General features: G+C 54.5%; 2 protein-coding genes across 17 annotated transcripts; both read left to right on the forward strand.

Moving 5' to 3' along the window:
• The first annotated feature begins 885 nt into the window (after window positions 1–885).
• ACBD4 (acyl-CoA binding domain containing 4) lies at window positions 886–7207 on the forward strand. 16 transcript variants are annotated; one of them, XM_043584787.1, is made up of 10 exons: window positions 886–1017; window positions 1140–1536; window positions 1802–1922; window positions 1994–2078; window positions 2339–2459; window positions 2708–2797; window positions 3073–3182; window positions 3271–3349; window positions 3942–4072; window positions 4460–7207. In XM_043584787.1, exons 2-10 carry the CDS (start codon window positions 1449–1451, stop codon window positions 4535–4537), a joined length of 903 nt encoding a protein of 300 aa, XP_043440722.1. In that variant the 5' UTR covers window positions 886–1017; window positions 1140–1448; the 3' UTR covers window positions 4538–7207. The 16 variants fall into 16 exon arrangements, with proteins under 16 accessions (XP_043440722.1, XP_043440708.1, XP_043440710.1 ...); XM_043584773.1 differs by having other exon boundaries at window positions 6506–7207; XM_043584775.1 differs by having other exon boundaries at window positions 6509–7207.
• Window positions 7208–11039: 3832 nt separating this feature from the next.
• HEXIM1 (HEXIM P-TEFb complex subunit 1) lies at window positions 11040–13235 on the forward strand. Its single transcript, XM_043584772.1, has one exon. It carries the CDS (start codon window positions 11768–11770, stop codon window positions 12845–12847), a length of 1080 nt encoding a protein of 359 aa, XP_043440707.1. The 5' UTR covers window positions 11040–11767; the 3' UTR covers window positions 12848–13235.
• The last annotated feature ends 1530 nt before the right edge of the window (window positions 13236–14765 follow it).

Here is a 14765-nt window from a genome sequence, read left to right on the forward strand (position 1 = left end):
GTTCGAGGTTTGGAAGCATTAGCGTCCCAGTGGGCGTTCGATTGCCCCGGACGGCCGCCGCACCCTGTGTAGATGTCCGTGACATCAACCCGTGGGTGAGCGTCGAGTGTGGGTCCTGATGACCGTTTCATGTGTTCACTTACTATATGTGAAACCATCAGAATATTTGTACTCAAAGGGTGGGATGGCAGGAGACTAATCATTTTAGCGTTGTCTGCCGCAATTACCCTAAATTGGGTGCGGAGAGACGGGCGCACACCGCCACTCGGCGGCGGCCAAGAGCGTGGCATCTCAAAGAGAAAGCTTAGTTTCTCAGGACCTAGATTTGCCACCTACTTGCTCTAGCCCATTCTCAGATATCCTCGACCCAGAGATCTGGCATACTGGTTTGGATACCCACCCCTGTCTGGATATTCTTTCTGTACTTTTGATCCTGCAATTCCTTCCTTCAGGAACTACTTTTCTCATTCTTCTCCTGGTTTACAATTACGTGTTCCAAAACTCAGCTCCAATGTCCCTCCTCCAGAACCCCTCCAGAACCCGCTCTTCCTCCAGGACATAACTCCTTTTATTTATTTATTTATTTTTAATCCCCAGCGCCTGGCGGGGCGGGGAGGGGAGGGCGGGTCTAAGGAGCTGAATTGGGTTGCTCAGATTTGCAGGACCCGGGTTCGGAGGACAGACGCAGGTTTCCACCAGGGGGCGAGAGGACTCCGCGCTATTTTACTACGTCCACCAGGTGGCGCTGCCTCCCGCCTCTGGTCCTCCAAGGTTGGGGAGCCGGCCTGCGGATTCGCCTCTACTGATTGGGAGAGCCACAGCTAAACTATTTGCATAACCTTGAAAGGGCCATGCTGAGTGGTTGAGGTATAGAAGCAGAAGCTGAAACGAGCCCTCTCATTGGCCTAAATTTCCCCCCTGCGTCCACATCCCGGTCAGATTGGGCCCGGAGGTCAGTCGGAAGCCTCCGGCTAGTGGCGAGACCGGGACCTTAGTCCGCGTATTAGGCGCTGCAGGGTGAGTGCCGGATGGCCGGGCGGCTGGGGTGGGGGACCCCAGGGCAGAAGGAGTGGAGGACCAAGGTGGGAGAGTGTTGGCCCCGCCCTGACTCCTCTTGGCTTGCCCATTCTCCGGTCTAGGAGTTGGAAATGTGCGTCTAGAGAGGGACAGCGGCTCTTGGCACCTGCCTCCACCCACCCACCGAGGTCCTATCCGCCCGCCTTGGCCCCCACCCGTGCTGCCCTGGGGTAGGAAAAGGAGTCTCAGCTGCAGCTTCTGACCTCCCGGGGCACCTGACTCGGGTGTAGAGCTTAGTTTTCCCCTCTGGAAAGTGGACCAGTGGCTTACAGAGGTGTGTGCCAGGGTGGACCGTGGAGGTCTGCTCATACGGAAGCTTGTTCTTGTAGAGTCGCTCAAAAGTAGGTCCCCAAGGTTCAGAGGCCTGCGGTATGGGTACCGAGAATGAAAGCCCAGAACCGGACTGCCAGAAACAGTTCCAGGCCGCAGTCAGTGTCATTCAGAACCTGCCTAAGAATGGTGAGGGCGCTGGGACCTGCACTTGGGGGTCAAGAAGATTGGGGTTTGCCTGGGGTTTCCCAGGAGGCTCTGATCCTTGCAGTTTTTGCCGATAAGTCCCTGCCTGGGCTGCCCTGGGGATCTCCTCTGCCTCCTGTCCCAGTCCAGCTGAGTGGGACCCCTCACCATCTCTGTCCATTCCAAGGGTGGGTGGTTCTCCCCCCACTTCCACTCTCTTGGAGCTGGGGGTGATGCTCTGCCTTCCACTTCCCCACCCCCTGCCCAGGCTCTTACCGCCCCTCCTACGAAGAGATGCTGAGATTCTATAGCTACTACAAGCAAGCTACCATGGGGCCCTGCCTCGTCCCCCGGCCTGGGTTCTGGGACCCAATAGGACGATATAAGTGGTGAGCCCCCTACCCACCGGGCAAACAAGCCTCAGCTGTCAACCAGCCTCTCACAGCGCTCTGCCCCCCAGGGATGCCTGGAACAGCCTGGGCAAGATGAGCAGGGAGGAGGCCATGTCTGCCTACATCACTGAGATGAAGCTGGTGGCACAGAAGGTAGGGAGAGGCTGCAGGCTTCTTTCTGTCCCCAAGGTCCCAGCTAGGTGGCCTATCTTCTAGCCTTCCAGGGCTGACCCCCATTAGGTTTCCTGCACATTGACACCCCTGTGGGAATTACTACCTACATGCCATCTCTCTAACCCTGCTTGTCTCTGGTCCCTGACTGGGCACAGGATGGAGGGGACCCAGTTCAAATGGGATAGGAGGACAGTGGAAGGAGGGGCAGGCCCCTCTCCAACAGACACCCTGCCCCACAGGTGATCGACACGGTGCCCCTGGGCGAGGTGGCAGAGGACATGTTTGCTTACTTCGAGCCCCTGTACCAGGTGATCCCTGATATGCCGAGGCCCCCGGAAACCTTCCTGAGAAGGGTCACAGGTCAGGCCCCCAGGTTGGGAGCTCCACAAGTGCTGAGTGAACTTTCTTAGGTCCAGGCGGAGGGGGCTGCTCAGGTGGAGGGGGATTTGGGGGTAGAGGGCTCCAGGTGATGTTCCTGTAGACACTCCAACCAGCGCCCCTGATGGAGTGGGTCTCAGGCAGAGCCCATGGCTCATGAGGAGCAGGGGCTGATCTCACTGGGAAGCTCCAGCCTCTTCCCAGCCCCACCTCTGGGTGCCGTGTCTCAGCAGGTTGGAAAGAGCAGGCACTGAGTGGAGATGCCAGGGCTGCCCCAGAGCTTCCCTGCCCCCCCAGGGAACCAGCACTCCCAAATCCAGGTCAGTGCCTGGGGGGAGGGACAGACAGCCAAAGCCAGAGGGTGAGTGGGGAGCTTCCAGTGGGGTGGGTAAGGGGAGAAGGCTGGATGGCACACCTCATTCATGCCCACAGACACTGAGACCTCCTGTGCTTGCAAAGGCCAGGGGGCAGGTTCTGGGACTCTGGTTCCAGGACCTCACTTCTGGGACCCATCTATGCCTCCCATGGCAGTATCTCTCGTGTTCCCAGAGCAGATGCCTTTACTCCTTGAACACCCCCTCGCCTTTTTCCATAGCCCCCATCTTGTCACCAGTGTCACCTATCCCCTCCCCAGAGTCCCAGCCACCTAGGGACCTGGACTCCGAGGTTTTCTGTGATTCCCTGGAGCAGCTGGAACCCGAGCTGGTGAGACTACCCCTCATTCCCTGCCTTCCCCACCCCACTGTGCCCTGGCTGCCCTACTCCCACCCTTGGATCTTGTGACTCCTCTCAGCAGGTCTGGACAGAGCAGAAGGGAGCCCCTGGAGGAGAGCCTGCCACCAGAAACAGCGCCCTGCTCCCCGCAGAGAAAGGTGAGCCCTCGTCTGACCCTTCACCCGCTTCCGCCATTCCCTGTGATTCTGGTGCCCCCAGGCTTTCCCCTGACTGCCCTCTTGGGGCAGAGGTGAAAGTCCAGCACCGGGCACTTGCCAGACAGCCAGACACCAGCCTGGATGGGCAAAGTCCCTGCCCGGCCCCATCTTTGTAGGCCTCCCATTGGGGACTGTCAAAGGACAATGATTTCGGTCCAATCCCCTTCTAGGATTTCCGTACGTGCCGTGTCCCTTAAGGGCACTTTCATAAATATTATCTCCTTTATTCCTCTGAGTAAGCAGCCCTGTGAAGGCAATGACATTTCCCCCTAACTTTCAGGAGACAAAAATGAGGCTCAGAGAAGCTTCTGACTTGGCCAAAGTCACACAGCTGAGTGGCGGTGCTGGGATTCAAACCCCTGGCAGCCCATTACTCAGCCACATGGATGGATTTTATAGAGATCACAGTTGGTACCACGGATCGCCCTCTATCTACTATTACTTTTGCCCAGACCTGCCCCAGCCTGCCACCACCCTGTCCCTAGCTGAGTTGCCTCCTGAGTCCCCCTCCCTGTGTGTCTGTGCTCTGCAGAGGGCAGCCCGCTGGGGCCCCAGGAATTGGACACGTGGCTGGTGGGGACAGTTCGGGCGCTGCAGGAGAGCATGCGGGATGTCCAGGGTAGACTGCAGAACCTGGAGAGCCTGCCCAGCGTCGTCGAGCAGGTGAGCCGCCCCCAGGGCCCAGGGCGAGATAGAGACAGAACTCCAAGGCTCTCTGTTCTGGGCTCCTCGTGGAGCCACTTCTGTCTTTCGTCCTAACTCCCCACCTGCCCACACCTCTGCCTTCTTCAGAGTGGTGTGGTTCTCGTTGCAGGCAGGGCAGTCGGGGGGACTGAAGTGCTTCCACCCTGGAAGGGAGAATGGGGGAGGCCCTCCCTTCCTGCTCTTGCCGGAATAGAAACTGAACATGAGCACTAATTCCAACAGTTTGGAAGGCCAGGACGTGCCTGCTCTTTGCACTGGGGCTGGGGGGGACCCTGTTGCCAGATTTAGGGTTTGCTCCCAAGGACTCAGCCCTTGTGCCCCTCCCTCCCTCCCCTCTACTCCTAGATCTGCTTGGCCCTCACACCTCTGCTCCTGAGCTCCTGCAGCATCAGTCGCTGCCACCAGTCTCTGAGCCCCAACTGAGTGCCAAACAAACGCGTACTTCATTATCTCATTTAATCCGCACAGCCCTAGGAACTAGTTTTGCTTTTCATTTCCCTTTTCCAGAAGAGGAAACCAAGTGTCTGAGATGCTGGGTAATTCACCTGAGGGCACACAGCCCAGAGGAACCTCACAGAGCTGCTGTGAGGCTTAGATGAGGCAATGTCCACCACACTTCTCCAATTACTATTATTATTATTATTCACATCCAGTGACGGAGCTGAGAGCAGCCTCAGGTCTGTCTCCCTCCAAAGCTGGGACTCCCCATTGACGGAGTAGGTCTATTCTTGAGAAGCCTGGGGTGGTGGGGGCAGGAAACAGCTAAATTGCTGGACGTGGGGGATCACCTGGGTGACCCTGAATCCCCTTGACACAGTGGGTGTCAGCCAGGGTGGCAGGAATTTCCTCAGACCCATCTTTCAACGCCCACCCCCGCAAGGCTTTATTTATTTATTTTACTTCTAACTCATTTTATATGCTGAAGATTGTGATTTCCACCCCGAAATAGCTGGTTTTTCCACCTCTAAAAATAAGAACATTCCACTACCTAGCCCGAGAGGACAATATTTTAGCACACACTTCGTATCGTCACATCCCCAATCCAAATCGAAATCTCCCCAGCTGTCCCGAAATTGCCTTTTCCAGCTGCTCTGTCTGTCCAGTCCAGGCACATGTGCTGCGTGTGGCTTCTCCATCCTTTAAGACTCCTTTAATCTAGACCGGTGCTTTCTCCTTGCTACTGGCTTACTGAGACTGGGCCAGTGGTCCAGGAGAAGGTTTCCCTTCAGGTCTCTCTGATTACATCCTCCTGGCTCGTTTACATGACCAGATCATGTCACATGTGATGCTCTGCACATCAGGGGACACATATCTGGATGTCCCACAGTTAATGATTCTAGCACGGACCACTGGCGTGGATGGAGGAGGAGTGCCGGTCCGATCTCACTACCATTAAGTCGTGTTTTCCTCTTGCCAGCCAGGGCATGTCCTGCTCCCCGTGACCCCATTTGCCACGTGATTTTTGACAATTAATGGATAAGCCCTGCCTGGATCAATAATTTATTTGGAAAAAAGAAACGTTGACTTTTAAATGCTCTTATTCTTTTAACATTTATTAGGGTGACACTTTACTGTAGAGTTTCGTCTAGGATTTCCCTGAAGTACAGCGCCTTTGGAAAGGCAGAATGAGTGCTTAATTCATTCTCTTTAATTACCTATCTTAAAGTAAGGAGTTGATTGAACAGCCACCTCAACAGTGACAAATTTCCAACTTTCTCTTTGAGTATCATTATGGACTAATGGATTTTAAAGATTCAGTCTCTCAATCAACTGAAATTATTCTTTGTGATGCTTAGACTGGCACAATTTTGGTCAATGGAGACCCTTTCAAGCGGGGTCCTATGTTCTTATAACATGACCTCATTAGTCTTTAAAAGTTTCCTTGTTTTCTGGTACAAAATGTCCCACATTCACCTCTGCCTTCCCTGCTCGGGACCTGGAATTCGCCACTTCTCCAAGGAGCCCTGGCTCCTTTTAGCAGAGAATGAGATTTAGAAGCTAAACTCTGAGCACCATTTGAAATATATGGCACATCCTTTATAATATTGGGTGTTCAGGCCACACCAACGGGGCCACTGCTTTGTGGCCCAGTAGAAACAGCCTAGAAGCCATTCTCTCCACCGCGCAGCCCCTACAGGCCCCTTGGCACCTGGGATTGCCCTCAGAGGAGGATGCGGGAGGGCACTGGAGGTCAGCTGTCAGGGACACACTGGGAACCCCAGGAGCCTTTCCTTTCTAGTGGTGCAGATTCAGGGGTAGGGCCTTCCCTATCTCAGTTCTTGTGATCTTAGGGAGGCACAACTCCCACTTAGCTCGGGAAGCGGGTTCCTAAGGAATTGCCCGGTCTGTGCCGAAGCCTGGGCCGGCCCCTGACTCCCTCCCTCTCGGCAGCAGAGGACCCCGCCCGGTGCCCGGCCATGGCCCCTCAGGCTCTCGGGTCCCACGCTGCTCTTCTTCCTCCTGTGGCCCTTCATCGTCCAGTGGCTCTTCCGACAGTTTCGGACCCAGAAGAGGTGACTCTCAGTGGAGGGGTCTCTGTAGCCAACTGAGGTGGCTATGAGCCCCCTGTCCTGCTGTGCCCTGAGCCTTCCTAGGGTTTAGGAGAACAGCATTAACTCTGTGTTCCCACCATTCAGTGTTTGCCTCTGCACCGCTCCCTTATCGGGGGGCCATTTAAGAGCCCATCCTTCCCCGCGGCTTCACATGGACACCTTCTCCTCTCCCGCCCAAACACCCAGGCTCCCTGGTGAGGGTGCAGTAGTGGTGCACGTCCCGGGTTCTGAGTTGGCCGTGACTCGGGGGCGGGGCTGCCGGGTCTCAGCCTCCGCCCTCCCCACCCTCTGGGTCACCTGACTCTTCTCCCACCCCAGTCTCTCCCGGTGGAGGCCCAGCTCTTGGGCAAGTTGGGACTTGGGCCGGGGCCTGGAAGAATGATTGGCTGAGAGGCTGCGGGAGGAAGGCCAGGAGGCCCGGCCGAGTTGGGGGCAGGGGAGTGAGCTCCGTTTTGCTGGTCTCCCTCCCCCTGCACATACACACTCAGGACGTCTTCACGGAAGACTCACAAATGTTTCACTAAATAAAATAAGACCTTGATCTTCTGCCTTCTGGGTCCCCACGGAGTGAGGCGGGAAGCTGGGTCCGGGCGCGCAAGGCACAAGTCTTCCCTGCCCCACCCCCAGTACCCCCGAGGACGGTCCCGAGAGGCCGGTGGCTTTCCCTCCTCCCGGGGCAGGAGAGGGGAGCACTGGGGCCCTGGGCCCGAAGGGGGCGGGGCGGCCGAGGGAGGGGAGCGGCGCCTACCGCCGCCACGGCCGGGGGGTGGGGCCATGTCGCGACCTTCCCCCCCCCCCGCCCCGTCGGAGGGGGGCGTCTGGCGAGCTGGGGGGTGGTGGGTGGAGAGGAAGCCGGCGCCGGGACCGAAGGGCGGCAGCTCGCTGCCCTGTGCGCGGGCCGCAGGGAAGGGGCTTCGGGTCCCCGGCCCCGGAAGTGCCCACCGCCCGCTTCCCCCTCCTTAGCTGCTCGTTCCCGGTGTCCCCGCCCGTGACCTCCGCGCTCGGGCTTTCCCAGGGAACTTTCTGGAAGGCCAAGACCCAGCGGGAGCCTAGTCCCCGCCCCACCCTGAGGAGTGGGGGCGGGGCCGCTCGTTGGGAGCCCCCGTCGGGGTGGGCAGAGCGCCCGCGTGGGCACAGAGCTCCGGGTGACGCCCGCTGCTCGGGCCCCGAACTTATTTTTCTCATCGCCGGGCGGCCTTGGCCTCCTTCTGGTCTCCGACAGCCCTGTCGCCCCCGCCCCCACCCCGTGGGGCCGCCCTGGCTCTAGCAGTGGCCTGTATTCGGTGGCGAATCCGCCACCCCGAGCGCCTCCTAGTGCTGGCCCCTGACAGGCCACTGGCCAGGGTCCCCATCTGCAGAGGGCCACAGTTGCCACCGCCTGAGCCCCAGGACCTTCCTACCCTGGGTGAGGAAGAGGTAGTTCTGAAGTCTCCTTCTTGGAGACCCTTAAATTCCTAGGTTCCCTCGATCAGCCCCTGGCCTTGACCACTGCCCAAGGTCGGGTATCATTCGACCCACTGGTAGCCTCAGTCACTCTTTGTCAGTCTTTCTTCCAAGGTGGGGAGGGTGTCCCTCAAAACAGACACACGGGCCCTGCTGCTCCGCGGTCCAGTCCAGTTTCGCAAGCAGAGGTTGAATAAACCCTTGTGTGAAGGATGGACAACAGCAGGGTAGCGGGAGAAGGAGCAAAGTGGTGCTGGGGATGCAGGCATGGGCACACAACTAGCTGTGTGACTTGGGCAAGATTCTTAACTGCTCTGAACCTGGGCTGCCTTCTTTGTAAAATGAGGCTGAAGATCTCTTCATCGTAAGGCAGTCCTAGAGTTTAAATGACCAAGACATGCAAAGTGGTTGGCGATGGGTTAAAACTCCGTTAACATCAAGGTGCCTGGCCTCTTGTTTGACAGAATTCTAGAATCCCACAACCTATCCATCTGCCCACCCCTCCCCACATATGACAAATGAGCCCTGCCCAGTAAACTGAGGCTGGCTGGGCTCAGCTATACCTTTCAATCCCCCTGAACGAGAGTACCCAGGAGTCCTCTGGAGTCTGAAATTTTAACAATACAAAGGTCTCTGACTCCCATTCAAGTTCTCTGCAAAACCCCTTTTCTCAGGGAGCTCTCAGTGTGGGGGGCAGCTCTTGCTTACAGGGAGCCCTGCAGGACTGATTAAGGAGCACAAAGAAGGCCATGCTTTTCAGATGCACCTGAATTCTTGGAAGCTCAGGGGCTTGTGTGGGCAATTTCAAAACATTTGGTTGTGCCCCAGAGGCAGTCTTGCTTGCCTGTCCCTTGGGGCATACCCATCACCACCTCCCCACCGAACCACTGAGTTCCCAGACAAGTCCTTTCTTCGGACGCGATGCTTGCTCTTTATAAAATGTTCTTCTTCACGCTACTAGGCCTGAAAACGCTTCATCGTTCAGAGAAAGCCAAGAAGACACCTCCCCCACGCATCCTGTCCATAATTCCCAACTCCTGAGCAGCTTGGCTCAAAAGATCCTACCAGGATTTTCTTCACTTGCCATTTTGGCTCACTGTGGTTTAATGGTTTCTCTACACTGTCCATGAGCAGCAGAGATGACATTTCATTCATCATAGATTCTCCTAACAAGTGTTTGCTAAATGAAGAAATGAGGGCCTTAGACTGAAGCTGTTGGAAATGGAAATGGAAAATGGGGGTCACAGAGACCTTCGTTCTAGCAAGAAGTGCCCCTTAGTTGTCATGTAACCTTGGACAAGTCACTTCATCTCTCTGAGTCCTAGAGACTTCTTACCTCTAAAACGGAGACAATTATCCCTACCCTAACTCATTGGTCTGTGGTGGGGTCAAGTGGTTCTGTGTGCAAAAACAATGTTATATGTCGAACGTAAGACACTGCTATTAAGGAAGAAATAATAAGAATAGGTCACTGGGTGTGTGTCAAGAGGGAGATGCTGTGATTACGCTGACATTTTAGGCCTAAACGATTAGAGCGGCGAGTTTGGGCTACTCCAGGGCCCTGTCCTCTGGGCCGGAGCCTGGAATCTGGAGAATTTTCTCGAGACTGTGTCACCCTCCCTCCCCCATGAATCTACCCCAGTCCTGGGCCAGAACCCCCCTGTCCCCATTTCCAGGCAAGACCTCCTCCTTGGGGAAGACTCCGGCTCTGTTTCCTCCCAGTGCTGCCCAGCGCCCACTGATGAGGAAGGGCCTCTGTGGATGGTACCCCTTCTCTCTCGGGTAGCCACGGTTGATTATTTAAACTCAGGATTAATTTTGAGCTCTATCCCTCCCCCGCAATCGAGGTCCACCAACTGGCCCGACTGCCTTGTCAGGCCTCAGGAAATGTTCCCGGTCGGCTCGGAAGTGAAGAGATCAAGTCGGCCCCAGGAGGCCATTTTTGTTTGACAGAAGCCAAGGCTGAGGCCCGGGGGCTAGGCCTTCCCGCCCCGGGATCTCCCCGGAGCCTTGGATGCACTCCCCGCGCTTCCCGGATCCCCGCCCAGAAGAGAGGCTCGGTCACGGCCCACCATTTTGCATTGGTCCTGGACGGCGGGGGCCCCGAAAGACCAGACCTGGACTGGGACTCGGCCACTTTCGCCAAGCGTCCCAAAACCAGTCCCAGGGTGGAAGTCACCCGGGACTCGAACCTGCTTTCTCATCCTCCGAGGCCTAGTCCGAGGTTGCTGCACTAATGCAGTCACACTGTCCCTTTAAGACGGCACTTTTTATTCTTCATTTGTTTACTTCTTCATACGCTTTTCGTTTTTTTACAATGTGTTCACAGTATCCTTCCGCAAATGTCAGTCCCAGGCACTAACCACACGCACCTTGAAGCCATTCCTGTAATCTTAAGAATCAAGAGTTATTAGTTGTAGGCCAATATCTCTCTTTATAGAATTTAATCCTCTTTTACACTTTAGGGACTACTTTTTAGGAATATACCATTTTTGCTTTAACTAACAAATGTTTATGACCTTCAGAACCCTTCCGCTGAGGACAGAATATGATAATAGCCTCTAAAACTCACCTTTTCATAAAAATATTCTGTGTAGGCCCTCAGAGGCTATCGAATCTTCTCGTATTCCTGAAGCAGAATGGTATGGTCCAAAGCCCGCCCCATCTTCTCTGTGATTGGCTTTCCTTCTTTGGCGAGACTGGTGACTCTTGACCAATGGTCACTCACGTTTCTCTAGCGAGGGATGTGCGATAGAAGGAGGCGGCCTGGAAATCGCCCCCTACGCGTTCTGGGATTGGCTACGTCGCACGGCGCGCGAGGACGGCGGGCCTGAAGGATGAGAACTACGACTCCCAGCTTCCTGAGATGGGGACTCCGTTACGCATGCGCATGGGAGGGGCGGCCAGGCTTCTATATAAAAGGGGCGCAGAGGGCTGGGAGGCAGCAGTTGGAAGTTGGCAGGTGGAGAGGCAGGTTGGGAGGGGGAGTCGGGGGAGGAGGCGGAAGAGTTGCTGTCGGAAGGGGGAGGAGGGAGGGAGGAAAAGAGGAGGAGGCGGTGGAGATCTGAGCTGAACCGAGCATCGAGCCAAAGGGGAGATGAGTTTGTCTGTCCTCGGCTGAGGCTCCGGCCGGGCCTAGGGAACTGGGAGCTCGGGTTGGAGCGACACCCGTGGAAGTGGGAGGAGGTGGCTCTGGGACTTTAACCCCTTGTGGGCTCTGCGGCAGGGGATTTAACCCTTTGTGGATTCGGCCCCTCGGAGGCAGCGTCATCGGGTAGTTTTAACCCCTTCGGGGCTGGGTTTAACCCGTTGGACTTAACCTCATCTCCTTGGCCACCAACTCCTCGATCGTGGGGGCGCTCTGCGGGGAGGTTTGAGGTCCACCCCCTTTGCACATTACGTACTGTTACTGCTGCTGCACCCCCCCGGACCCGCTTAGCTGGCCGCGTTGTGGGCACTTAACCCTTTATTGACTTGAGCTCTCCCAAGTTGCAATTGGAGTTTGTTGACAGAAGGACTGGCTAAAGGCGTCACTGCAGGAATTACAGACCGAAGAGGACTCTGCTGGACGTTTTTTAAAAGAAAAGAAAAGCCTCTTTTTTCCTTAAGGACTTACAGCCAAAATTTTTCAAACTTCGAGAAGAGGACTCTATTAGCCATGGCCGAGCCACTCTTGTCAGAATACCAGCACCAGCCTCAAACTAGCAACTGTACAGGTGCTGTTGCTGTTCTTGAAGAGCGGAACCCCGATCGCCCCCCAGGCGCGGAGGAGCGGGTGCCCGAGGAGGACAGTAGGTGGCAATCGAGAGCGTCCCCCCAGTCGGGTGGCCGTCCGGGGCAGGAGGGGGAAGGGAGCTTGGAGCCCCAGCCGCCTCCCCTGCAGACCCCGGTCCGTCCAGAAGCTAACTGCCCGGAGGCAAGCGAGAAGGGCCAGAACAGGGATGATTTGTCCGCTGGCGGAGCCCCCCTGCCGGCAGCCGGGGGAGAACCGAGGCCCGAGGCCGAGCCGCTCGCACAGCCATGTCACGACTCCGAGGCCAACAAGTTGGGGGCTCCTGCTGCAGGGGGCGAGGAGGCGTGGGGACAGCAGCAGAGGCAACTGGGCAAGAAAAAACATAGGAGACGCCCCTCCAAGAAGAAGCGGCATTGGAAACCGTACTACAAGCTGACCTGGGAGGAGAAGAAAAAGTTCGACGAGAAACAGAGCCTGCGAGCCTCAAGGATTCGAGCTGAGATGTTCGCCAAGGGCCAGCCTGTCGCACCCTATAACACCACGCAGTTTCTCATGGATGATCACGACCAGGAGGAGCCGGATCTCAAAACCGGTCTCTATCCCAAGCGGGCCGCTGCCAAATCCGACGACACCAGCGATGAGGACTTCATGGAAGAAGCGGGCGAGGAGGATGGGGGAAGCGACGGGATGGGAGGAGATGGCAGCGAGTTTCTGCAGCGGGACTTCTCGGAGACGTACGAGCGGTACCACGCGGAGAGTCTGCAGAACATGAGCAAGCAGGAGCTCATCAAGGAGTACCTGGAGCTGGAGAAGTGCCTCTCGCGCATGGAGGACGAGAATAACCGGCTGCGGCTGGAAAGCAAGCGGCTGGGAGGCGACGACGCGCGTGTGCGGGAGCTGGAGCTGGAGCTGGACCGGCTGCGCGCCGAGAACCTCCAGCTGCTGTCGGAGAACGAACTGCACCGGCAGCAGGAGCGAGCGCCTCTGTCCAAGTTTGGAGACTAGACTGAAACTTTGGGGGGGGAGGGGGCAAAGGGGACTTTTTACAGTGATGGAATGTAACATTATACACATGTGTATATACGACAGCGGACCTTTTTATGACACATAATCAGAAGAGAAAATCCCCCCGGCTTTGGTTGGTTTGGTAAATTTAGCTATGATGTAGCTTGCGTGCTTTTTTCCTGTTCTTTAATTATGTGAAACTGAAGGGTTGCTTTTCTTGTTTTCCTTTTTAGTTAGGTTTTTTTTTTTTAATGTGTAAGTAACTTGACCAAGTTATGATGCATTTTTCTGTTAAAAATCCCCTCCTTAAACGGAGCTATAAGGTGGCCAAATCTGAGAACCATTAAATTCATTCTAGTTATAATAAATTTAATATTTGTAAATGTAACAGTTTCAGTGTGATTTCTAGAGCTAATTCAAATAGTGCTGGCTTATTTTAAGTGCATTGTGTGTGGGGGGGGGGTAAAGAAATCATTAGTCAGTTTGCAGAAAAAAATCTTTAATGGGACAGTTTTCAATTTGCTGATTTTTCCCTTGAATGGGTTTTAGTGTGCTACAAAATACAGTTCAGGCAAAATATAAAGATTTAATTACCTTCAATACTTAAGTGTGCTTGCTTAGTGCCTTGGTTTTAATTTTTTGATGCTGGAGAAATAATCCAGTGGTGGGTGCTTGGGGAGCAGAAAGTGGCTACAGTCAGAAGCTTAGAATTTAATTCTGCTTCTCAACAGCCAACCTAATTTGGTAGTTTGTTAGGTTAGACAAAGGACAGTCTCATTTCATTCCTACAAATAGGTTTTTAGTAATCCCTTCACCTCCCCAATACGACTTGAAGAAGCTCCTGCCATGTCTGAAAGAGGCTCTTGGTAAACCCCTTGCTTTTTTAGTGCAAGCAATGGTTGAATAAACTTGTGTGGCAGCTCTTTGTTAAGATGTTTAGAGGTAGGGAATATTGGATTTATAGAGGAAATGGCTGTTTGGGGCATTCCAAGGACTTACCCTAATTATCTAATACTTAGGTGCTCCCTATACTAAAAAAAGGAACAGGAGCTGTCCACCTTTTCATGAGGGTCAAGCCAAAATTAGAAATGCCCCCTCACTGCAAATGAAATGTAAAGCTTCTGGTTGGGGAGCTAAATTAAGTCCTTATGGGCCAAGTGGGAACCCTGCACATTCCTTGTGCAGTCGCTATCCTCAATCTCCTAATAGCTGCTTAGGTTCTGGAGTAGTTCTGTTCTTGAAAATGCAAGGAGGCCCTCAGACTGATTAATTTCTGCCCCCAAATCAAAATAGTAAGAAATGATGATTGTTGGCAATCTCTCTTTTGCTATCCTGGCCACCATTCCCTTGCAGTGTATTCAGTAAACTTCCAGCTCCTTAAAAACAACAAAAAAGAAATTACGATTGTTCCTTCCTGTCATCATGGTTAATCTAGCCCATCTCCACCTGGCTGTGTCAGTGTTTTCCTACAGCAGATGCATTGCTCAAATCATTAGCACAGGGGTTCCTTAACATGGGGCCTTAGAAACCATAGGGGGTCTTGGGATACATGAACCCCATGAGTTTCTATGTAGACTTGTGTCATATGTACATTATTCTGGGGAGACAGTCAAGAGAATCAGGAGATTGTTAAACTTCTTGAAGGTTAAGAACCTCTACAGGGAAAAGGGGACCCCCCCCCCCCCCCGCCAAACTCCCACTGGAAAGCTTGCTTTTGTAGCTAAATGGAATGGTGGAGGTGGTAGGAACTTCTAAGAGTGAAACGCACCTTATGATGCATGAGCATTCACAAATCAGTGAATCAAGGGAAATTAATGCTGGTCAAGAACTGACTCAGGGCCTTCAAAGCTGGACTAAGCTGGCCCTATTCTGGCAGATGGTCCACTGAAGACAATGTATGATCAGTTTTCCCTTTGGC

Source organism: Prionailurus bengalensis, chromosome E1 (assembly GCF_016509475.1).
Source record: "Prionailurus bengalensis isolate Pbe53 chromosome E1, Fcat_Pben_1.1_paternal_pri, whole genome shotgun sequence".
Lineage (NCBI taxonomy): Eukaryota > Metazoa > Chordata > Mammalia > Carnivora > Felidae > Prionailurus > Prionailurus bengalensis.

Excerpts from the sequence above, each read along its gene's own strand:
- ACBD4 (XM_043584773.1), top strand. The coding sequence starts at position 1,449 with ATGGGTACCGAGAATGAAAGCCCAGAACCGGACTGCCAGAAACAGTTC. Across the intron at positions 3,183-3,270 it reads AGCAGCTGGAACCCGAGCTG|CAGGTCTGGACAGAGCAGAA; the intron begins GTGAGACTACCC and ends GACTCCTCTCAG. Across the intron at positions 3,350-3,941 it reads CCTGCTCCCCGCAGAGAAAG|AGGGCAGCCCGCTGGGGCCC; the intron begins GTGAGCCCTCGT and ends TGTGCTCTGCAG.
- HEXIM1 (XM_043584772.1), top strand. The coding sequence starts at position 11,768 with ATGGCCGAGCCACTCTTGTCAGAATACCAGCACCAGCCTCAAACTAGC.